The sequence below is a fragment of the Grampus griseus genome (genome assembly GCF_964374135.1).
Source record: "Grampus griseus genome assembly, chromosome: 6".
NCBI classification, from domain to species: domain Eukaryota; kingdom Metazoa; phylum Chordata; class Mammalia; order Artiodactyla; family Delphinidae; genus Grampus; species Grampus griseus.
The window spans coordinates 68,951,040-68,977,508 of NC_139000.1; the positions used below are offsets into that span (position 1 = coordinate 68,951,040).

Consider the following 26,469-nt stretch of genomic DNA (forward strand, 5'->3'; position numbering starts at 1 on the left):
TTTAATCCATTTTGACCTAAGTTTTGTGTACGGTGTGATGTAAGGGTCCAACTTCATTATTTTGCATATGGATATCCTGTTTGCCCAGCACCATTTACAGAAAAGACTATTCTTTCCCTACTGAATGATCTTGGCGCCCTTGTTAACCTGAGGCACACGGGTTTAGTTCTGGACTCCCAATTCTATTCCATTCATCTATATGTCTACCCACACTGTCTTGATTAATGTTTCTTCATGGTAAGTTGGAAAATCAGGAAGTGTGAGTCCTGCAACTTTTTTGTTCTTTTTCAAGACTGTTTTGGCTATTCTAGGTCCCTGGAAATTCCACATAAATTTTAAATCAACTTGTCAGTTTCTACAAAGACACCAGTTAGGATTCCGATAGGGATTGCGCTGAACCTGTAGATCAATTTGGGAAGTATTGCCATCTCAACAATATCAAGTTTCTCAACTGATGAACATGGGGTATTTTTCATTTATATATTCTTTAATTTCTTTCAACAATATTTTGTAGTTTCAGAGCATAAGTTTTATACTTCTTTTGTTAAATGTATTCCTAAGTATTTTATTCTTTTGATGCTGTTATAAATGGAATTGTTTTCTTCATTTCATTCTTGGAATGTTCATTGCAAGTATACAGAAATACTATTGATTTTTGTATACTGATCTTGTATCCTATAACCTTCATGAACTCATTTATTATGGGGGTAGTACTGGTAGTACTCTAATTCATAGGGTGACCATTAGACTAACTAGGTAATTCTTGCAGAGTACTCAAGTACTCAGGCTGGCACACAGTAGGAGTTAAATACCAGCTATTACTACTGAAGTAATTTTATATATCAAGTGCTTTACAAAAGTATCTTACTATAAAATGTTTATTCAACACTTCCGATGGGCAAAAGTGTGAGTGATACAGTGAGGGGAAAAAAAGAAAAAAATCCTATCCATTAACAAAGTAGCAGCCTTAGAACAGAAATAGATCCTACACATCCCTCAAGTGATTTGTATAGATATCAAATTAAAAGTTCAAATGAGCTATCTTTTGCAACAAACTGGCCTTCACTGCACTCTTTAATTAAGAACCTCAGGAAGTCATTTACTTTTGAACCATGCAAATGAGGTCTAGCCCTTCTTACCCTTTCAATGCTTATGACTGGACTCTTCCATACTTCTTCTGAACACAGTACTGTTGCAGAGCAATGCTCCTGCACTGCCCTTGACCAGTGTGACGGGAGAGTTTTATTGTCTTGTAATTACTATCATTGTTTTTTTTCTTTCTCTGAAGTCTACTTCATGCCTTTGAATTTCCAAAGAAGGGAAACAGAAATGCGGAGGCAGGAAAGGGGGCAGGGGTGGGATGGTGGGGATTATAACAGGTAAGATTCCTGCACGACTTCAGTCTCCGATCCTACTATCCCACAGAAATTTATTAGTATTTTTTAACTAAAACAATTTCATTCCAAATGGCCCTTTAAACTGAGACATCTCCTTATTGTTTTAAAGCACCATTTAAAAATCAGCCAGGTCCCCTTTTGTCTCAGCAACATTTGCTTTACTTCTAAATAACTTTTTAAGATACAGTTATTTGTTGGAACAATAACAGCCATAACCTGCAAACCACAATTTGCGCCACAAAGTCCAATCTCAGCCCAGATCTATTTTTGGCTTCACAACAGCTAGAGGTAAAGAAGAATTTCATTGTATTGTTCAAGTTGGGTCATAAACAATCACTGGGGAAAAAAAGGCAAAACAACATAAAATGCTTTATAAACCAAAAATGGGACAAAAGATGAAAAGAGAGTCAGGTTTAAACATGTGCTACATAAATGGAAACACAACTGTGTTCATCTTCAGTCTCAATTTGCCCATTTATGCTCCCAAGAAACTCCATTCTTACATCAACTATAATTTGTAATTAACTGATACTGAAATGTATCTGCTTACAACTCCATCTCCCCTTCCCCCTACCATATAAGTCTCTGAGCTATTCAAGGGCAGAGAAGTCATATAACTGAACAGAATTGTAAATTTGGGCCAGAAGTAGGATGTGCGCAACATGGGGCATTTCCATCCCACCCCAACACAACCTATCCCAGAAGTTCTTGAAAATGGCTTTATTTTGCTTCTACCCCTCTGTGTAATTCAAAGGCTAACACGGAGCTGACATTAGTCCTTCTTTAAGTGAAGACTACAGCCTCAGTGAAGCACTGCTCAGATCACCCCATCTTCTGATGAGAAGTGACACAGCATGTAAGAGAAATGACACAAAACAAAATAAAATTCTTTAATTACCAGAACTGATTATTAGTAAATTAAATCTATTTTATTTAAGTTTTAGCTAACCTACCTGATAGACAGTATATCTCTAAAACTTCACCCTTCTGAAGTGTTGAGCCTTTTTAAACGGGACCAAATAAAAGTGATATTCTCAGTATTTGCCCAGCAAACCTGGTGGAAAAGCTAACCCGTATGAGCAAATCAGAACATAAGTTTCCAATTTTCTTTTCCAAATTAGAGTTACTTTCCTCTAACCTTGTTCTGCTGCTCTAGGCTTCTGATTAGGTGGGGAAAGGGAACAAAAATAAAGGGAAAAGCAACTTGTTCAGTGATCAAGAGTTGCACCAAATTTCCATTTATCCAGAAGGACTCAAATCACCACAATTTCCTTGATTAGTACCATGCAATGATGACTGATATTTACAAATATGTTCCTAAGACATAAAGTTCCTCAAATGCCTTTGAAATTTCTGAAGGAAAATTACATTCTAAAACATTTTAGTGACAGGATGTTAAAAAAAAAAAAAAGTAGCATGAAAGTTCCATGTTTCTCTCCATCACCCATGAGAAGCATCACCAACCAAGAACTGAGTACTGTACTGAGCCAGACCTATGTCTCACAATCCTTACGAGACCAAACTGGAACTAGAGACATGACCTAGAACCATAGAATAAACAGGATAAAACAGTGATGAACTTAAGACCTGGAGTCAAACAGGCCTGAGTTTAAATCTTAGTTATGCCACTCAAAGACAAAGTGATCACACAGCCTATCACCCAAAAAGCACCAGTTTTGAGAGTGACACAGAACAACAGACAAAAATTGGGGCTATCCCCAGCCACCAGGACATACGGTCACTATACTCAAGCGATATGGACCTTGGACAGGTTACTTAATATTGAGTCTTGGATCTACAGCTGTAAAATGTGAAGAACAGGGTACAGAATTAAACCTTCAGTAACTATAAATTGCTTTCCTACCTCCTTTCAGCTATATAACCTTGTATTCTATGATGCTAACCCCGAGAGTTCCGAAAGTCTCAAAACATCACACAGCCTTATGAAGGGAAACATCAAAGAGATGAAATGCCAACCATGTGAGAGATGCAGGATAATTTTTTAATCCACATAATTCTTCTTTTTAATTAGACTTTTCACTTGTAACTTTTTTTTAACTTAATTCAAATTCTGATACCTGAGCAGAACTAATCTCTCAGCACTTTGTTTCCACAGCTTTGCTTTTCATCGCTTCATAAAAGCACTCATCTTACTGTATTGCGATTTTTTTTTTTTTTCTGGTCATGCCTGATGCCAGACTAAGTGCCCCAAGAAGACAAGAACTGCTTTAGTTCCCGTTGTTATCGTCAATGTTGGGAGCAGTTCCTGTCACATAGTATGTACTCTGTGTTGGCAGAATAAACGATCAGTACTTTAGATTCATTAGCCTGCCCTAAACCCACAGTACATCCTCAACCCACAAAGGCGGTCTATAACTACCTATGTCCTTACCTTTTCCTATCTGAGTTTTCTTACTCCTGAGGAGTACCAGCAGTCCACCATGTTTCTTCTCTATAGAGAAGAAACACCTACTTCCCTAGAGGGAATCCATCTTGAAATCCAATTAAGGTTTTAGGCTTTTAGAAAATTCCCATTTTAAATCTTCATTCAGATGCTTCTGATCCTTCACACAGATTACTAAACTCTAACTCTTCATTCAAGTAAAGACAAAACTGACTGTCCCAATACCAGATTTATCTCCACCCGTTTCCTCTTCTTTTTCCCTACCCTCAGTGAACTCTTTTCATCCAATCAAAACTACAGGGCCTCCTCTGAGAAATTAAGGTACACTTGACAAAGACCACTCTCCTTATTATTGGAGGATCAGAATCCAATGAGAAAAAAATTAAAACCAAAGCAAATAAATACAGTCCCAATTCGACAGCACTGAAATGCCTTCAGTGGTAAAATGGTTTTAAAATGTGACAAAGCCCCAGGAGTCCCTAAGGCATTTCTAGGGTTTCTTTAAAAAAAAAAAAAAAGTGTAGTCAATCACAGAAGTGCTTGCTTTTTCTCTGCACCGTTGCCCCCAGACTCAGACTGCTCTCAGGACTGGGGGTTTCAAGGCAAAACAATGAAGCATTTGACAACCTCAGAAGGTCTGAATGACATTCTGGAAACAAACTTCACTTTGGGCTGCTCACTGAAGTACAGACAAATCATGATACACCGCCCACCTTGAGCTTGGAATATACTCTAGGTGAGAGTCGCAATTTAGGCACTTTGCATTCAAAAAGACTTCTCTAAGCTGACAGATCAAGAATAGTCATTAAAAAGTTCTCCTGCATGTTTCCTAAAAGCCAGGAAAATGTACCTGGCAAATCCCCACCCACTACACCGGTAAACAACCTGTGACTGCTTGACAAAAACATAACTTTTATCTGGAAAGAAAAAAATTCACTCTAGCAACAACAAATGGTTCTTATCCCAAACTAAATAACAACAATAAGATGAAATATTAAAGGTCTGTTAAGAGAGCTGAAAACTTTGAGATTTTCACTGTCCCTCCTCCAGAGAGTTTCTCTTGCTCCACAAAAATAATTTTAATCAGATGGAAATAGGAAAAAAAACTGCCAACAGAAAGAAGTGTAGTTTCAGTGTGAGTACAATATTAAATATCCTAAAAGCAGACAGTTCCTCAATAACGCAGCTTCAATAAAAACTTCCTAAACTCTTTCCTTTTTTGTTCCTTTGAGAAAATGGTGAAGCAATTTGCATTTACAGCTTAGTTCCTGTTTCCAAAATACCCCTTTAACTTTTTCTTTTCTCTTTTTATGGTAGGTATAAATAGCACCAAATTGTCAAATCACAGCTATTTTGTGTGCTACCTATACAAATAGGTCTGATTTCTGGCCAGCCATAAAACAATTACTGCCGAATTCCTCTGGCTCTTTGATATCCAGCTTGTCCACAGGGCTTCAAAGCCAGCTTCCAGGACTTTTCTTGGGGCACTGCAGAAAAACAACCTCAACAGAAACACAGCAGATAAAATGTTCCCACTCCTATAAACACACAAAGACATAACTACAGGAGTAAAACAATTCGGCAGCAACTAGAATTTCTTCCCCCTCGTGCATAGGGCATTTCCCCACTTTCAAGCCTCCAAAAATTAAGAATTACTTTGCTTTCAGAGAAATTTTCTGATTTGCTAGAATAACATATCCCATGGGAACACACTGGGATGGAACGAAAGTTCAACTTTTGAGCACATAAATAACTATACAGCGCAGTATTTATTCAATGTTGCAAAAAGCATTCAAGCTGGAAGCTCTTTGTATAAGGTTAAATCTGGTCAGAATATCAAGTAGAGGAACTTTATGGGAGATTGTATGTTTTGACTATAAATTAAAAGGACTTTATCATCACATGGCTTATGAAAAACCACTACAATTATAAGTGGGATGGCAGATACAAATATCCAATATACATAGCACACACATGTGCTCGGAGTACCAGTCAGCCTATTTCCTATTAAGCCACAGCAAAAACATTACACACGTCTATTACAAGGGAATAAATGCTAAGTTCCATTAGAGAAACTTACAATTGGGCATCTTAGAGGAGTGGCAAATGTGACATGATTATAAAATCTCCCGCTACTCAGGTTCATATAATAAAATTTTATTAAGGTTGATACAAACACACATACATACACACACACTCATACCTATACCTATATATCTGCACCAAAAAGAGAAGACGTTACTTTTTTTTTTAAATTCTTCCTACCAATGGCAGCATGCCAAATCAGTTTTTCCTTAACCCAATATTTTTAGCAGCTCTATCATAATATGCCAGTTAAGTGGGAAAAGTATTTCACAGAATAAACAGTTGGCAAACGTGTGATTCTGAATTAAAAGTATAGATGATAGTCTCCCTGTGTATATGAAAGGGGATCATTTCATATGTTGCATAAATAGTAGAGACTACCTCTGCACCCAAAACCTGCCTCTTATTTCTCTTTCCCTTCACCACTTGTAAGAATCAAGCACTTTTAAAATATTAATCCAGATCTGATTTCAGCACCCTTCCACGTTCTTATCCAGGGAACCACTTGTACATATTTCTCCAAAGACAGAGAGCCATGTTGTTTTTTTACATCTACATAATAAATCAACTCTTAGTAGTACACAGATGAGCCTTCTCACTATAACCGGAAAACTTACCACTCAAAATTAGAGCCACCTGTTTACATCTCTGATCTCAAGTACACAGCTTTTATCTCGTAGGTCAAATCTGGCACCTAACATTGGTACTAAATTTCCTCATAACAACGTGATTGTGTAATCTCTCACATTTAATTATATTTTTCCCTCTGATTTTTTTTTAACCCAGGCCAAATGCATCAACATACAACAAAATTCTCAATGTGAGTGATAAAAATGCATTAAAAGTAACCTTTAATCCATGCTATTAACTGATTTTATTCTATTTTGGCACGTTTGAAGTAACTCATCTAAGGATTAGTTAGGCTTTTCTACACTTCTTTTTATCAGGACTCTACCATTCTTGATTTAGTTTTGAGAGAAAAGGGTTTGCAAAAACTATAATAATCTCACAGCTGGAGATGGCTGGAAAGTCCGTTAGTACTCATTGTGCCCTTAATTTGCAGGAAGCCTTTGTGCTCTTCTGCTCCTCGTTTTACATGCTGAGCAGTTTTCACTGATAAAGTACTTATAGACCAGTTATTTTAGATTAATGAAAAGCCCAGTAAAATTTTATGGAAAATGGCTGTGAACTTTCTCTTTAAAATTCTGAAGTGTACCTGCAGTCTTGATTGCATGAAAATCTTAACCCTGATAATTTGCCTCAATAGTTTTCATGTGAGTGGGAAAAGGCAGTCCTAAAATTTTCAAGAAGTATTATTTTTCAAACAGAGAAGGAATCCAAAATTTTAGACTATGAATTCAGATTGAATGGCTGAAGCCTCAGGGCAAACACACTGATTTAATCACATAGCAGTAGGTTTCAAAATCTTGCCCTCTTCAGCTTGAACAATAAAGTATTTCCCTGCCCTTTAAACCTATAGTAATAATGCAAACGCATTATACAAAAGGAACCCAACATCGTTGGGATTTTTAACATTATGACATCAATTTCGGGAGTACATGCCTTGTTCTAATTTTACACTTACCCAAAATGAGATTTTAAAGTCAATGACTTAGTATTTCCTCTGAACTTCAAGCCCCAAAAAGGACATCTAAATATCCAATTATAATGGAGTATAAGTCAAAGTCAACTTTCACAATTTGCAGAATTCCCTAGAGGTCTTCAGATACAAATGCAAAGTCTAACTTTGAAAAGTAGAAGTTGAAGTTTTTAAATCTGTCTGAATATAAGCAAAAATGTTGAGATATGTCACATTCCAAGACATGAGACTGTTTTTGTAGTAGAGTGCTAAAATTACTCATTTTCTGCTACACCGCCTTCCTATAATTCAGAAGTTCAAATCATAATCAGAGAGATCCATATCTAACACAGCAAGTATATCACTTATATCTAACATAGTAAGTGTATCTGCAAAGTAGAAATGATAGTGTCTGAAACTAACAGGGTTAAACAATTTCTTTTGTGAGGCCACAGGCAAAATCTACAGCAGCTGTCTAACTCTGCCTTTAACGATCATAGCAAAAGCTCAAGGAAGTGATCCAATACAGCGCTGGTCTTTAGTAACCAGATCGTTTCTATTTCATTTTCAGCCAGAGGAATGGATAATGAAAACAAAATTATTCCTCAGTCAAGTTTACTTGACAAGCTAATTTTACCAACCTTTAACTTTTATTCACATGTATAGCCATAAGAGCTGTTCCTTTTTTGTGTGTAGACAACCTTAATAACTTTTAAATACTGGCTACACAAGATAAACTTCAGATGGCTATCACTTCTTTAAAGCTACTTGTAAAAACTACTGGAAAACTTTTTAGCTATTCAAGGACCAGTACTGAACTAAAAAAGAAAAGGCAAACCATTTAGTCATTGCTATAAACTGTTGAGCCACAGAGCTTTGATTCTATCAGTGAAGACTGCAGAATTCATACCATTTTTATATGACCTAAAACAAGTTTAAATTAATTTTTATAAAAGAAACAAACTCAATTCCTTAAGGATTACAAGTTTCCACCTAAAACCACTGACACTGTTTAAAACAAACAAAAATGCTCTCTCATCATATATCATCATTCATTTATTTATCAATATATCCGAGATGCCTACTCCTAAATTCTTCTCTATTTAGCCTACGGAAAACAGGTATTTCAGACTTCTAACTAATCAGGACTTACAGATATTTATTTTAAATAGAAATTCAACATTCTCCATAAACTAATTTTGTGAAGAATGTGAATAAGGGAAACAAAGTAATCAAATCAGTGACCCAACAAAGTTATGTTATCACTCTGGTTAATAACCACAGGGTCTCACGAGAAACTCCAAAATAATTTTAAACTAAATTATGTAGGAACAGGCATGACTGCAGCATTCCCCATTTCAATATTTACAGTGTATAAGTAAATGTATTGTTTTATTTAAGTTTGCATAAAAAACAATTTTTTTTCTAAAAAGCAATCTTAATCCAGTATTTAATATATAATTCCAATCCTGTGTGCTTCTACAAAGGTTTGACCCAAAACAATTTTAGTTAAATTTTAGGTTAATATACATTTATGCCACATGCCACAGCTAAGAGATAATGATTATAAAAATACCTGATATACTTTCTGATTATAACAGATCCTATCATTTTACACTATCTCAATTAGGAGAAATATGGCTTCAATTACTTAACATTTGGAAATGACTACTAGGTGTAGGTTCCCTAAAGGAGGAGAATTAAAACAAACAAAAAACACCCATTAACTAAAATATACACACAGGGCTTCCTGGGCGGCACACTGGTTAAGAATCCACCTGCCAATGCAGGGGACACGGGTTCGAGCCCTGGTCCGGGAAGATCCCACATGCCGCAGAGCAACTAAGCCCGTGCGCCACAACTACTGAACCTGCGCTCCACAGCCCGCAAGCCACAACTACTGAGCCCGCGTGCCACAACTACTGAAGCCCGTGCACCTAGAGCCTGTGCTCCATGACAAGAGAAGCCACCGCAATGAGAAGCCCGTACACCGCAGCAAAGAGTAGCCCTCACTCTCCGCAACTAGAGAAAGCCCGCACGCAGCAACAAAGACCCAATGCAGCCAAAAATGAATTAAATAAGTTTTTTTAAATTGATACCACCTTTTAAAAAAATAAAATAAAAATAAAATATACACACAAATGAGTACTCCTGAATTGACATATATATGAATGTCTTACTTGTTTTAAAAAGTAAACCTCAAATACTGGGTTAATATGAATCACTTTCAGGGATTTAAGCCATAAATGCTTCAAATAAAATCAAATAAATTGGTTTGCAAGTAATTAACGATGGGACTTCAATAATGTAAAACTATCTCTGTATATTCTCGATGGCTCGGGAACTTAACGGGTTACGTTCAATATAACACACTTAGTGGGTCTTGGAGCCCACTGCCTGTAAAAATCTCCCATGGAGATTCCAGACCACCCATTGAAAACAGTACAACATTACTGCCTCCAGCAAGAAGCTGCTACATAGGACTGGTGATTCAAGTCTTTTAAATACTATTTTATTGAGGGATTGTGGGAGGTGGGGGGAGGGGGAGAAGGGGGATTCATGAGTGGATGGGGAGGAAAACTCAGACACAGAAAAAACAGTAATTTCTGAAGCAGAGGTTCCTACGTTACCCCCCCTTCCTTATGCCAGGCACCCCCTTTTTAAACAGCTACATAAACAAAGTAATAAGTGCTCAGTTTCAGAGAGAATTACATTATCCTCCATTTGAACAGGCTAGAAAGTACTTTTATTTGAAAAGCTGCTTCTCCTCTGCTGTAAACAGTTTTACTCGGCACCAATTTCAGACAAGAGAAGATGGCTAGGGAGATGGGAGGTGGAGTCGGGAAAAATTCACTCAGTGTCTTTCAATGCCTTCAATAGTTGATCCAATAAAGATCCCTCAGAGAAAACTTTAAGTCTATTTTTTTCCTCCATGTAAGCAAATCATACAGGAGGGCTTTCTTTTCTAGGGTACTGCACCCTGTCTCTTTAAATTCCAGGCCTGCCCCATTTCCCACGCATTCAATGAAAGCAACACGTTTGCTGGCCTCCAGCCCACAATGTCAAGTAGTTTTCTTGCTATTGAATTTCAAGATTATTCTTTTGGATCATTTGCCCTTTAGTTTTAAGCACGCCAAAGCAAAAATAATGTCTTTCTACAATAACATAAAGAAAACTCTGAGGTCTTTACAAGTAGAGAACACCTTGTCCTTTAGTTCCCCTTTCACTGCAAAATATGCTCCCACTCTATATGCTCCAAATAAGAGCCAGTTACACATTATCTTAGTCGACCACAGCTTTGTCTGTCCTATAATAAAATTCTATGAGCATATTTATTTAATTTAGTGCCAAATTGGGAAGCTCTAACAATCTGCAATATTCTAACCAAGTCTTCATATTTTTCAAACTCTCACATCTTCAGCTTGGTCCCCTGAGTATTCGTTTAAAACAGGTTTTAAAACAATTACTTTATTTTCTATATCTGCAGTTAAGACATCTACATAAGTTAATTTAATAAGAACAATAGCAAGCAAATATGGTGAGTTGTAATCAAGGTGCCAAAGAGTATATTTTCCTCATTCTCATACACACCTTAATCCTGAAGAAAGGAATCCAGGCGACTATGAATTCCATTTAGCATTCTCAAAAGGAATAGAAATAGTTAAGTAAAAATTTATCAGCAGAACTAAATTAAAGCCCATGAAATATGTTATTCCAAATGCTACCCAACAGAACTAAAGTGGCAACCTTATTCAAGTAGCAAATAAAGAAATGCTCAGATTACAAACATCAATTTTTATATTTTATATTCTGAGGCAGAGTTAATCTGGCTAACTATAACTTATGAATTTTGTGAAAGCATCTAATGCTAAAGGGAAAACAGATTTGTTTTTATTTGACATATAGTTTTGCTATGCATCTGAGCATAGTACACTTGTAATGCTTATTTCTTAATGTTAAAATAAAGACAGATGTTTTCCCATTAATCATAATATAATGTACTTAATCAGATAAACTTTAGATTGCAAAGAGACCTTTTAAGACAACTAAAATTAACTCCCTCGTTTTGCAGAAATTATTTCTGTTAATTGTGTGTAAGAAATATTCATATCAATCTATCTGCATTGTATATAAAAAATGCAAATTAAAATGTAATTTCATGTTTTAACTTCCAGTTATTTTTGTAGCCTATATATAAAACAGTACTGAAACCACTTTAATGCTAAATATTATTTGTGTTTATGCAATTATGCATCAATTCTCCATCCAAAAAGGACTACTTATTTCCCTGCCCCAAACATTATTTTTGCCTTGGTTTTGGTAGTTATTTTTTAACTTTTTATTTCTCAAAATTTAATGTTTAACTTCCAAATTATATACAAAGACTCACAAGCTAGAAGTGGATCTTTATTTCCAACTATAGACCCCATTTATTCCTAACACTATCACCATATATCTAAACATAATGAGAGTCCTTTCATTTGTAGACAATTTTTAAAGTCAGATGTAGGCTCTGGAAATTTTTCTACCACTACACATCAAGATAAACATATTAATCAACAAAGGTATACTTATCAAAACTCCACAGGTAAGAAAGGTCAAAACTTCTCAAAACATTCCTAAGTACTCCAAAAATGTATGCTGTACTGAAATATTAAACACAGTTGTCCTTCTGTTACAAAGAAAAATTTTTGTGTGTCATGTACGTACAAGTCAGGTTAATCTGATTAATTTTACACCTTAACACAACATTAATTGTCAAGAAAGGTAACATGATTTACATCCTTCTCTTTAAAGTTTACAATAAACCTATGAAATATTTATGCATATATTCATAGTAATATTAAAAGAAAACACTAAGAATGACATGGTGGTTAAATTTCAAATAACAAAATGTGAAAATGTTCCTTGGGGAAGACATTCCTGTTTATGTTCCAAATGAGATTACGTTTTTAAAAAACTAAAAAGTTTATTATAAACACATCCTTATGTACATTTAAGTATCTAGTTTAACTTTCACATAAGTAATATGTAGCATTCAAGGAAGCTTGAAAAATCCAACAAATTTTACTGATGACAAGAATTTCCTGACATCCCACCTCCCAGAGATAACTTCTGTAACACTGTGTGAAGTATTTTCTTCCCATCTTTTCACTGATGTATTTTTATCTGTCATACAATTCTCCAAATGTGGGTAAAGATGAACAACTCTGAACATTCTGGTATAAAGAAAATGGACTAAATCCTACTAAAATCAATGATCATGATAAATCACAAAAAAGAGACTCCACAGAAAGATATTAAGTAGCATTAACTACGAACTACTGTGCAGCCTTTACAACATAAGTATATTCTCATTTATTTGCTGCTCTCTTTAAAATGTTTGCATTTGAGTATTTTTGTATAAGTTAAATCCTTGGCTCTAGTCAGTCACTTGACAATTCCCTTTAACAAGTTGTAATGATAACAAGAATTATTTTTCTTTAACCTAAAAGTTATGCAGCATGCTGCAAGTAAAGACTGAAAGTGTACTTGCTTTTCAAGGCAACTTCAATTAAGCATCTGAATTATTAAACAGAAAACCCTGCAAGTATGTTGAGTGATCAAAGATTTGACATACTTTCTTCTAACCTGTTCATATGATAATTTAAGCCCAAGTCCCCAGTTATTATTCTATTGATAACAGAAACACTAATAGTTATGTGAAACATGATACTTCAAAAAAGCAAAACAAGTGACAAAATTTCAAGGTCTGGCCTATGTTATATGAAATTAAAAAAAAAAAAAGTCAGTCAACTTTCAAGAAAAAAACACAGTGATCTAATGACCTGGTCAAGAGCCACATTTGAAGAAGAAGTTTCAAATAAACACAGAGTCTCATGAGTTCTTGGACTGCTTCAACCTACAAAAAGTAGTTGATAGTTGATATAAATGGCACCAATATAGTCAGAAAGTAACTTTTCATAACCAAAACTTAACCTACTTGGTGAATTACCCATGTTATCTTCTATTTCTCTGATATTCAACAAGTCTTTTACCCATTCCACTGTTCACACACCATTTAAATGGTAAAATTCCACTATACTGAAGTTCATATCAACATTTTGTTTTTTTTTTCAAAAAATCCTTGTCCAAATTACTACATTTATGAAAAGTGAGCAAACACATGAGCACATGCCTATTGCCTAACATGATAACCAATATACAGTTGATATGTAATAAGTGGTAGTTATTTCATCATTATAAAAACACTAGATCAATGACACACTCAGAATTTATCCTTTTTTAAAAACTAAGGAAAAATAATATTTCAGAGCTGGAAAAGCCCAAACACAGAGCTTACTCAGTCCAAACACATCCCTTTTGCCTCCCAGGCCAGAGCCTTTCCTGCTGCACTGCTAAATACTGCTCGTACCAGTTACTGGAATAAATCTGACTCCTATTTTTAAAGGTAAAAGGCTAGTTGTATTTCATGGATTAAGTAGTAAAAAAATGATCGACCTGTCCAAGTTGCTCAAATTTGTGTCCAGCTTTTAAACAAGCACTTGGAGTAGGTAAGAAAGAATAAGGGAGGAAAGATAGAAGAGGAGAAAAATTCATTTTTGCCTATAACTAATAAGCTAAAACCCATTCTAGAAAATGTGATTCTCAGCGGACACAATGTTTCCTGCTGAATTCAAGTGGTGGTTCTGTTTATACAAAGCCAGTTATTAGAGGTACAGAAGAAATAAGTTTCAGAAGACAGAGTAATAATTTATCACTTAGAAAAGGGGATGCTTAAATCAGGATTCTCAAACTCTTTCTGACTTGTGATATCCTCTTTGATGTTATACTTTTGCCCAAAAGGTCTACTGTCTATAGACTACATTGATGAAAGGTATGAGTACTATCCACAGTGATGCTATACGTCCCATCTCCTTGGATGTGTAACTCTAATGCAACACAGCAGGAACAATAGATATGTACACAAGGAGAGGTGAGCGCTGGACTGGCTGAAACATGTAATGCGTGCCTGGTGCTCCATATGATGAGGAAAGTAGCTGCCCACTGCTCTGTGCTACTTGTGGGCACAGGTAGGAAAAGTCATAAAACAACCATGATAAGACAATCTGGAGCTATGTCAACATTTTGCATAACCTATCCCACTAAAAGCAACCAAATCCCAATAGCCTGACTCTCTGTTTTTCAATAACAGTCAGTACAAAACAGCTGCTTATATTATAGGAACAAGGAGAGAACTCAAACGAAAAAAAACATTTTGTAAAATAGAAGAATATTTCTTCAACACAAAGAAAGCTTTCATTATGCAGCAACTCGTATGAATGGAGTATTTCGGGTAAAAGGTATGGATGACATGAAGTCTACAATGAACCTTGTTTTTAAACACTCAAAATGTTATAAATGCTTACCAAAATAAATAGACACCTGGAATAATCTGACGTTAATCTTCCCCAACACCACCCTGAGAGGAAAGGGGAAGGAGAGCATAAAACCTATCTGTAAAAATTAAAGGCATCATGCTGACTAAATTTACATCCAGAAACATTAAGAAGAAAGTAAATCTCTCTACTGTCTAGGCCACTGTTATTATATTAATATTTTAGGAAATTGTTAATGTATATTTTGCTTTTAAAAATCAATACATGCACATAACATTTGGCCTGGTATTGATGGGAAAATAACCAACTAATGATTTCTGCTGGAAAGGAACAACGAAAAAAATTCATGTTTGGCAAAATTAAATATATTAAAATTTATTTGGCTCTGAGAATATCAATCTTCTAACTTGGGTAGTAACTAATTAAATTCAACTGATCATCTTTATAATCACTTATGAACATTATTTTAAATAAATGGCCCTCAGAATTAAGTTCAAGACAAGTCATAATTTTCTTTCATAAAAAAATGATGGTGCCTTGATTTTATCCAAAAAGTTAATCGTTAACTACTACATACCAACTAAATCACACCCAGATGCTAGCCTTATCTTTTTAGAAATTCCATGATAAACGGAATTGAGGCCTTCTTCAGGTCTCAGTCATTACAAACGTAACACACTTAAGTTAAAAGGATTAGGTCATGCAACATTATTTCTTAACACAATGTTCTGCATCCTTCAAGGAACTGCAATCTTATGATGGAGGGGGTACAACATATCAGGGAATACCTACCATTCCATCACAATTTTTCCTAATGATTTAATCTCAAAGGAAAACCTTCAATTAATCCATAAAATGAATTTGATTTTGCCTGAAAGCAGTTAGAGAACCTCTTCCTTTTAAACAGTACCTACCATGGTTACCACCACTTAATTAAGTCCTAGATCATGTCTACAAAAGCGGTTATGGCTGAACATGTGTCTGCTAATATAAGTGAATAATTACTCAGTGTTTCAAAAGTAAACATTTACCACCATTTATTACTAGTTATCTTTGCACCAGCATACTTGTGACCATTGTGTCTACATGCAAGATCACTTCACATTTCTAGGCTTCCGATTAAAAGTAAAATGAGAGGGTAAACAAAGATGAAGAATCTCAAGTGTCCTTTCCAGCTGTGAAAGACACAAGCACACTGAAGGCAGGGACCTCCTCTTTCTGTTATTTACATCTCCCCCAGTCCTTTCACTGTATCCTACACATATGAAGCCTATTGGTTAAGCACATTACCATGCCCACAAATTATATTCTTCAACAAAACCCCAAAACCAGACAGGAAAACAAAATAAAACAGATCAATTTGACAAAATTAAAAACTTATGTATGACAAAAAGATACCATACATTAGGCTACAAGAAACAGAAACAAAAATGGGACAAGATGTTTTCCACACAAATAACAAAGGATTAACATCCCACAGATAAGAAAAAGACAAACATCCCAATCTTCTTTTTTTTTTTTAAGACAAAGGATATAAAAAGAAGTCAATACAGAGGAAATCTAAATGGTCAGTAAACATATAGAAAATGTTTAACCCCGTTAGGAAGCACAGAAATGCCAATAAAAACAAAAAGACACCGTATTTCAACTAATATCAAAAATAACAAATCTTAAAATATCCTACATTGGCAAAGATGTAGAGAAAATGATACTCATTCCCTGACAGAGTATGAACTGTCACAACTACTTTGTGGAGCAATCTGACAATGTCTAATGCAAATGGAAACACACACACAACTGGTATTCTAGGCCTATATCCAAAATCTTTTTCATTCGTACAAGGTACCAAGTACAAAGATATTCACTGCACAGAACAGAAAATGACCTATATAGTCCTTAACAGAAGAACAGAAAAGTAAGCATAGAACATACTCCTACAACAAAATACTAAGCAGAAAAAATTAAAGGGAATGAGTTGGCTCTCTAAAGATGAAATGGCAAAACGTTCAAAAACATATTGAGTACGGGGGGAAAAGCAAGATGCAAAATTATTTACTCAAGGAAATGTTCTGGAATTAAATAGTAATTGTTGCACAATCTTATGAATATATTGAAAAAACACTGAATTTTACACTTTAAAGGGGTGAATATTATGGTATATGAGTTATATCTCAGTTGAAAAAAAAGATTCACCTGGTATGATACTTTTCATGAAGATTTTAAGACACAATATACTACTACCTGTAGCAATATAAATGTGCAAATGTACATAAATAGATGGGGAAAAGGCTGAAGAATTGGAAGAAAAGGTTGGGAAATATTTAAACACTCGAGCCACATCTATAATACTTGATTCCCTAAAAATCAACAAGGAATCAAACATGATAAAATGCAAACATCTGTTCATTCTTGGCAGTGGGGATCTGAATGTTTGCTCTATCATTCTTCCCTTTGTATTTTCCTATACGCCCCCCCCCTTTTTTTCCAGAAATACGAAAAGGGCACAAAACAAGCATATTACAAACAGCAATAGTAAATATATAAACACATACAGATATGTGGCATTACTAATCAAATAAGTGCAAATAAAAATGAGGTATCATTTCATGCAGCAGATTGGCAAAGATAAAAAAAAAATCTTTTAATCCCCAGTATTGGCAACCACGTGGGGAAATGGGCAGTCTCCCAACTCCTAGGGAAGTATAAACTGGTACAATCTTTTTGAAGGGAAGTTTGGTAATGAATATCAAAATGTAAAATCTATATACATAAGGAAATTATTGGAAAAACCATTAAAATGAATATCTAGGATGTTCATCATAGCATTATTCATAACAAATTAAAACTAAGAACAATATAAATGTTCAAATAAATAAATCTATATTTAATGTGATACCATCAAATTCAGCTTTAAAAAGATATCCTACCACATAACATGAGGGTAGGAATGCTCATCTGTGTTTCATCCCCAACTCCTAGAAGTATTCTAGACACATAATAGGAGCTCCAAAAAACACTTGTTGAATGAATTAATGTTAATTTAAAGTTAATTTATATTTGTGTGTATACATAAATATAAAAAGATGCCTACCAAAATATTAATTATGGTTATCTATGAAGAATTTTCAGGTAACTCCTTCTTTATATTTCTATGGTTTGGTTTTTCTACAGTGAACACATATGTATAAATTAGAAAATACAATTTTCATTTGCATGTAAAAAAATTAATGTTTGCATTCTTCATAAAAGCTGAATTGTACAACTGTGCAATGTAATTTCTCAATTTCTATGATCTATAACATAACAAAAACTTGTCAAGTACCTGTAATATCATCAGTGGGAAATTATTTATGCAAAAACTCTTTTCAGACAAATCATATTCCCAAAAGTGAATACAGCACTACAAACAAAATAAGGAGAACCACAAAATACAAGAGAATAGAAGATTAAAGCATTAAAATATACATTATGAGGAAAAGAAAGAAGTAAAGACACTCTGGCCACACACACACAAAATAAAATGTTTTAAAAGAATATTAATTTGTATCACTGAGACAAGAGAACCTCTCCTTCTACATGTTAGCTGCTTCACTGAGTAGTAAAAACATAAAAACAAAAAGAAAGTATAAAAACCAAGGGGAAAAAACCCACAGAATTCTATAGTATTTCCATTAGGACAGTGTGAAACATTGTTTTAGAGATCAAAAATATCCTAAAGTCTGGACAATAAAGATTAAAGTCCAGTAAGTTCAGTAATATATCGAGTCCTTGCTTAATTACATAATTGCTATAATTGTGTTTAAAAATTCCCCCCCATTGCCAAATATCTAAACTTTCCAAGTTCTCTTTTGAAGACTTAAGTCACTAAGAGATAAAAAACAAAAAAAGCTCCACATCTTAGAACTGTAAAATCTGTGTTAAGTAGTGGGGATCATCTGTAATAGATGACCGGGAAAAGAGCTAAAGGGCTAAGGTTGATCCATAGAAGACCATTAGAAGGAAATGTCAAAGAACAAAGGAACAAAAAATCTTTAAAGAAAAATTATGAAACCAATGGATCCCCCTGCCCTATCTACCTCCCAGAGGTACTTCTACAGAGGGTTACCTAAAATAATAGATGTAAAAGGCTTCTGCACCATAAAACGGACAGTAATGTTAACTGTAAAATATAGCCAGTAAAACCAAGTTTGGATTTTCCTTTTAGGAAAAAAAAAAATCACTAGATAATTGTTACACTGGAATTTAACCATGCAAATACCTTGGAAGATTTATCTTTTCTCTTTCAGGAAATGGGTTTTTTTTTTTTTTTTGCGGTACACGGGCCTCTCACTGTGTGGCCTCTCCCGTTGCGGAGCACAGGCTCCGGACGCGCAGGCTCAGCGGCCATGGCTCAGGGGCCCAGCCGCTCCACAGCATGTGGGATCTCCCCGGACCGGGGCACGAACCCATGTCCCCTGCATCGGCAGGCGGACTCTCAATCACTGCGCCACCAAGGAAGCCCAAGTATTTTTATTAGCAACAATAATAATGGTTACAAAGAAAATTAGCTTCCACATAACAGGGCAGTTTATCTGTGCCAAGTTGTAAGTTGAATATTTTATATTAGAGGTTCTCCGTGAACAAGTCTGGGGACCCCAGGATGCCCAAAATCTTTTCCAGGAACTGGCAAAATTAAAGCTATTTTCATAACAACTCTAAGACACTATTTGCCATTTTTACTCTCATTCTCTCCTGCGTGTACAGTGGAGTTTTCCAGAGGCTACATGATGTGTGATAACACAACAGACTGAATATAAAAGACATAAGCAGACCCAGTTGTCTTCTATTAAGCAAAATGTTAGAGATTTGCACACACACACAAAAATAAATGATGCCACTCTTCTCACTCTTCTTTATGTTTTAGAAAATAATTTTTCATTAAAATAGTATTTATGTGCTAACCTAATAGGTTGATGGTTGTTATCTTTAAACAAATTAATAAGTAATTTGTTCAAACTATTTCTGGTTAAGTTTGAATACAGTCAATATTAATAGATACAATTTGCATAGAAATTCCTAACCCTAATTATCACTGGGCAATGATATCTACCCAAGACAGTTCAAGGTCACTTTTAGAGAGCTACGTGGTAATCCCTCTCTGAAAGGCGTAGTGTATATTGGGACTTTACTCTTGTTTTTTCATCTTAAAAAGTAATAAGTGCTCATTGGAATGCTTTAAATGTAAAGAATTAACATTTATTTTAAAAAATCAAACACTACAAAAAAAAAAAACTCCTCATCACCACCAATACCATAGCATCCACTAAAGAAAACTATTAGTAAAAGTTTGGTGCCCATTCATGCAGAATTTATTTATTTACACACATACACACACATACTTTTTATCTGTATAAACACATTTTTTAAATGGGATCACAGTGATTTAGCTACTTGCCTTATTTCACCTACCATCTCTTGAAGATGTTTCTTTATCTACAAATAGATTTACCCTCTTTTTTAGTAGATTACCATAATCTAACTGTACCCAGTTGAGGTCCCTTCTATGGCTTGCTTCCAAATGTTTGCTATCAAAATAGAGTCACAAAAAATATGCTGTAACTTTGTGGATTTGTGACCCCATATCTGTTGGAAAATACCTATAAGTAAAATTGCTGGGCTGATGTGTATAAACATTTAAAATCTTAATAGATTTTGCCAAATGCCCTCCAAAATGTCCGTGCCCAGTTTACATTCTCACTAACCGCACATGAGATTTTCTCCAGCAATTCAGCTTTTTAATTGGTGAATTATACTTTATGTTGCTTCAAAATGTCAAGTTGTAAAACTGTTCTCACTGGTCATCTTAATTCCATACAGAACTCTACATAAATCTCAGAAGACTCACTGAATGTGTCAGTAGTCACCCATCTTTGTTTTTTCCATAAACCTTTTAAATACCTCAGGAGAGAAAATACTTCAGGTGCACATCGTATTTTCAACTAGTAACCCCTCAAATTTTAGATACCCTGATAAAAAGTTATTCAAATTATTTCGGAAAACTATTTAACACAAATCAGAACTACACAGTAAAGCTGGGCTCAAACACTTAAATCAAAGGAAAGTTATAAGTGTAAATTTATCATGCTTTATCTGCCCACTCAAAGGACTAAGGCTACAAATAAAAAGCTATCAAATCATACCAGTAGCCAAATTAGCTTACAGAAAATAATAAGCAACAGATTTCATATAATAAATGTCAATGGAACAGACTGCAATAGTAAGGATGGCAATAATTGGAAAGAAAGTTCACTCAAATTCACATCATGCTGAAAATGAAAACATTAATATTTTAAATGAAATGTTTTGAATATGACTGCATTTCAGTCATATCAGACTATTATAAATCTTTGATACTAATAAATAAAATATAGTCTTTTTTTGCAAGTAGATAGTTTTAAAATGCATTATAGTTTGACCTGCCGATTCTGTAATGGCTAATGGCTATTCCAGTCTTCACTATTTCATCAAAATCTTCTTTTAGAACTTTGTGCTAGTAGTTTTAAATTGAAACTGTCTTTAGGACAGAATAAAACCTTATTAATTCAAGTCCAATTAGCTCAATTCTGAAGTTGTATACATAATTCTCACTGGGCAACAAGTTGAACTTACTGTAATTTCCTCCTCTACAAGTTCTCATAATATTACTGTGAAATAAAGGAAATCAACCTGAAAATCAATTCGCTTTTCCAAACCAAAGATTTATGAAACTAAGAACTCATCCATTTTTGTGGCTTGAGCAGTTCATCCTCAGATCTAAGCCCACTTCTGTTTATCAACTACCGTATATATTGAAAGTGATTTAAATTGTCATTATTAATAGCCATTTACAGTTTACAGTATGTGCATTTCTTGTAACTCAGATTTTTCACAAAACCATTTTTGCAGTTTCTCCCATTTGCAATCCTCCTGTTTATAGTCCATAATATCAAAAATATAACACCTTAAAAAAGTATGGAAGTAGACTTAGAAATGCCTGGCATTCTTATTCTGTATTTATTCTTATCATTTCGAAAGACCTTATAAGCCAAAAAATAAGTCCCAGGATTAGGTGGAATGTTTGGTGTTACCTTAATTTACAACTAACTATTCCCAATGAACAGAGAAACCTTCTCTTGCAATCTGAATCATGTGTAATTACAGTATGACAAGGTCTCTCCTGGGCTATGTAAGCTGGCATTTTTCCCAGGACTTGTCACATCATGGGAAGCACACATACAAATAAAAATCCAAAAATAAACATTTTGAAACAATGGCTTATAGGCTACATAAAGAAACTCCACAGTTGAGAATAAAAATTGAAGAGCCCAACCAACAAGCAGACATCTCTCACTAGAGGCGTCTGAGAAGACATCAGTGTTATCAAGCCACTTACCACACCTAGCAACAAAACTCCCAGGTGTGGACTGTACAGACAGCACTCTCAGGTACCCTCAGGCTGGACAGAAAATCATTAAGTATGGGAAATAAAAGGAAACGTCACCACACACACCCACTGAAGCAGAGAAACAGTGGTGAAATATGGAGAGGTTGATCATCTTTAATTTCATAATGCCAATTTGTTGATTGTTAAGGTGCCTAAACAAAGTTATCTTAAAAGCTACATCTTCGGCCAGCTGGCTTAGTTTTTCCTAACATAATAAATATTGCTTTTGTTGTTGTTGTTGTTAAGGGTATTTCACCTTGAAATGTACAACAGCAAGTAGTTGTAACAGTGTGTACAAAGGATCTTAGAAGGTGGTTTCTTTTGTTTAAACTCCTCTGCTGTGGCTCTATGGACACATGGAAAAGGGAAAGCGAGATTCCAAAAAGCATCAGACCTAACCTCACATAATGACAGAAACTTGACAATACTCATCTTCATTACAGTTCGGAGGAAAATTTAAGTATAATATCTCTGGCTATATTCCGATATAAAATGCTAACAAAATCTAAATGTTATTTCCGATAGACCATGCATATACCCCTACCCCTCTATTAGATGGTGGATTCATTTATTAACCATCCAGCAAAGCACATCAAATTCAACTGTTTGAGTTTTCAAGAGCAGCTATAAAACAAACCACTATAGGCAAAACATACAATCCTAAGTCCCATTACAAGAGCTCTGGAAACAAAAATAAGCATTAACATAAACCTCTGCCACCTCTAAGGCACAGAGCATTTCTCCTTTCTTTATTCAAGCCCCTGAATGTTCAATAATTTCCACGTAGCTCTAAGCAGATGGATTTATTATGATGTTAAGCTAAGAAACTGCAGGAGTTCTAGATGCCAATAAAGATTACGGATCAAATGGAAGATAACTAGTAACCATTGTGTCGACTTAGATAAATAAACCTGCTCACAAACAAAGCACCTTATTGTATTTGTACTGTTACCTCCACTAATCCAACTAAAACAACCAGACAGTAGCTTTCCAGAGGCTGAAGGGAACAGAAATGGAGATTTCTCAAACCCTCTTTAAATTTCTTGTAAAATAACACTCTGTTCCTCTTTTTTCAAAACTGTCCTTTATGGAAAATGTTTGGGACCGCAGAGGCTGAGCAGAATTATGCAAACCAGACACCAAGGCTAAAAACCAAGGTGAGGAAGGAATGAAGCAGAAGGCAAGACAACACCGTTGCTCTGAAACTTAGCTTCGACCTTTGCAGGGACTCTTCCCTGCAGATCACATGGGGCAGACACTTCTGAACGCTGCTCAAAATCGAATGAGCAACCAAGTGCCATCGGGGAGCCAGGGACCAGTAAGTGCCCCCCCCAAACCGAACATAAAATCCTGACAGTGGGAGGTCGGGGTGGCTAACCCACAAAAAGAAACGTCTATGACAACTGGTACCTAAAGCCTCATACACAGGGAAGAAGGCAGAGAAGACCCTAAAGACAGGCGACTTCTCAAGAGGGAACAATAAGTACATCCCATGCATCCTCTGCTAACAACACAGGTAAATCTCAATTTCTCCAGGTTTAAAAAAAAAAGGCGCAAGCTGTTTATTCCCTCCAGCCCCGCTCCCCACGCCTCCAAACCCAACTACTAATTGCACCTTCCCCGCAGAACCCGCGGCTAACCCCAGAGGACCGGTGAGGGCTGGCTTGGGATGAATAAACACTCGACACCTGACAGTCCTTTCTCTGCGGTGACTTTCACGGAGCCGAAGTGGCGCGCGCGCGGGCGGGAGCGGGGACCTGGCCAGCGCGGCGCCGCGCACCCCGGTCCCGAGCTACGCCAGCGAGCGCGACGCGGGGGGCGGGGAGAGGGGCAGGGGGACCGCCCGGGCCAAGCGATTGTTTCCTCCTCCAGCAAAGACATTTTTTATCAAGCTCCTTTTGTATTCGAGCCCTACCTCTTTTTGGCCTAGGAAAGCTTTCGTGCAAGTGGAAGACGACTTTCTCCACAAAGTGCTGTATGTTACTGTGCTCCGGCCCGCGCACGAACACCATCCAGTCGTGGGTGAAGCCTTCCACGGTGGGTTTTTTCCTCACCTGGGCGCGGTGCCCCAGCTCCAGCTTCACCTGCACGGCACACTGCGGGCAGGGGGAAGGAGAGACAGCCGTGAACAACAGGAAGGCGACCGTTCGACACTGAACATTGCGCCTGACATTTTTTTTCCTCCTTCTTGAAACGCACATAAAAGGAAACGGCGGTGCCCTCTGCATCCACGTTTCACGCGCGTGGGCGCGCACACCCCACACCCCCAAATACACGCCCCCGGGCCCGCATCCACACCCGCCGGGATTGTAACGGAATGTTACCCCCGATCGGGAAGAGGGGTCTGGTTGTTGGGGGGTAAAGAGGGGCGAGCACGCTCATCCACTACAAGCACGACAACGAATGCATCGGAAACAAATTAGAGACAATTAGGAGGCGATGCCCGGGCGGTTGCCCGGCGTGGGAGGGGAGGTAACTGGGACTCCCGAGGGGGGTTCTGGCGAGCCCCCACCCCGAAAGTGCCGCGGCGACAGGCACACGCCGAGGAAGTCTTTGTGTACGTGTGTGTGTGCGTGCGTGTGGAGCGCTGTGCCAGGCGGAATGGAAACTACAGGCAGCCTCCGCCGATGGGCACAAACTCCCGTGCTCTTACCACGGGGTTCGTGCACAACAAAAGTGAGACGTCGTCACACACACACACGCACGCACACACACACGCCCGCAGGAAAACACGCCGAGGCGTCCATAACTTAAGGCACCCCGCACCCCCCCCCCCCAGCGAAAAGCCCCACGCGATCGGCGAGGCCAGCCTAAGAGAGCCCCCGCAACACACTTCCAAGAGCCAAAGTGGCCCCAAAGTACCTCCCACCTCCCCCAAAAAATGAAATTCGGAAAGGCAGGGCGGCGGACGGACAGCCGCCGAGCCCCGACTGCGCACAGCCCGGCGCGGGGGCAAAGTTGCGTGCGGCCCCGCCGCTGTCAGCCCGCACACTCCAGCTCACACTCGCGCGCCGCGGAGAACGCACCATCGTAGCGGCCGGCGAGGCTGCTCGCCGCGTCCCCGGACTGTGCCCGCGGCTCCCGGCGGCGGCGGCAGCTGAAATATGGCTGAGTTATTATTCGCCTCCTTCCACCGTGTGTGAGTGTGTGTGTGAGTGCGCGCGTGTGAGCGAGAGTGCGCTTCTTGCGATTGCAAAGAGAGGCGAGGAGGGAGGCGCGGGGGGTGGAGGGGCGAGTGTGTGTTAGTGTGTGAGTGTGTATGTGTGTGTGTGTGTGTGTGCGCGCGCCGGGGGGGGGAGGGAGGGAGGGGAGCGGAGGCTGAGGGAGAGGCAGCAGCTCCCTGCAAGCCGTACCAACCTTTCTCTAATTGGAACCGCGGAGCGCTGGCGCTGTCTGGGCTGCGGCGGCGGCGGCGCAGGGCGAGGGAGGAAAGGCGGGGGGTGGGGGTCTTTTATTATTATTTTTGTATGTACTTACCGAGCTAGCCATGCCTGGGGGCCCGGAGGTTTGCTGGGGTGTTGTGTGGTACCCCCCTCCCCCGCCCCCCTCAGCTGTAATTCATGAAGAGGCTGCTATGAATGAGAGCGCGCCCAGGAGCGGAGGGTAGATGGCGGACATTCTCTGCCTTTTTCCCCCCGCGTTCGCTTGCTCGCTCGCTCGCTCGCTTATTAAACTCAGCCCCAAAAGCAAAAGCAGCAGCAGCAGCAGCAGCTCCAGGGCCAGAGGATGAGATTCCGGAGCATGCGCCGTGGCGCCTGACACCGGGGCTCCGAGCCTCACGGGGCGGAGGGAGGGCGCGCGGGCGGGGCGGAGCGGGCGGGGAGGCAGAGCGAGCGAGCCAGGGGGAGCTCGAAAGAGCCAATCACCGGCCACCCACCCGAAACCCCGGCAGCCCGCACCGCCACACTGGAACGCCTCGCTTAAAGTAACAGGTTCCTGCTGGGGGGTGGGGGGAAGTAGGGAGAAGGGCGGGGAAGGGGCGCTGGAGTAGGGAGAGCGGCCAGCTGGGGAGCCATCCCAGACCCTGTGTAAACTCCTCTCGCCCTACAATAAAAAACGGATTAAAACTGCTGGAATGTAGCCACTGCCTAGAGCCCCCAGCCGCCGGAGAAGGGGTGTTAAATCAAGTCTTTGGCGTTAGTTAGCACGCTCGGGGGAGGGAG

General features: G+C 37.9%; 1 protein-coding gene across 2 annotated transcripts in view; it reads right to left on the reverse strand.

The window, feature by feature from the left end:
* MLLT3 (MLLT3 super elongation complex subunit) overlaps nucleotides 1-26,030 on the reverse strand; it is a 268,120-nt gene extending 242,090 nt beyond the window's left edge. The window contains exons 1-2 of one of the 2 annotated variants that reach the window (XM_082656015.1): nucleotides 25,784-26,030; nucleotides 24,222-24,402 (exon numbers count right to left, since the gene is read on the reverse strand). In XM_082656015.1, coding sequence (XP_082512141.1) covers nucleotides 24,222-24,402; nucleotides 25,784-25,795 — 193 coding nt within the window. In that variant the 5' untranslated portion in view covers nucleotides 25,796-26,030. Of the gene's footprint in view, nucleotides 1-24,221; nucleotides 24,403-25,332; nucleotides 25,396-25,783 lie in introns of those variants that run through there. The other variant, XM_082656016.1, reaches the window with a different exon arrangement.
* Nucleotides 26,031-26,469: the final 439 nt, after the last annotated feature.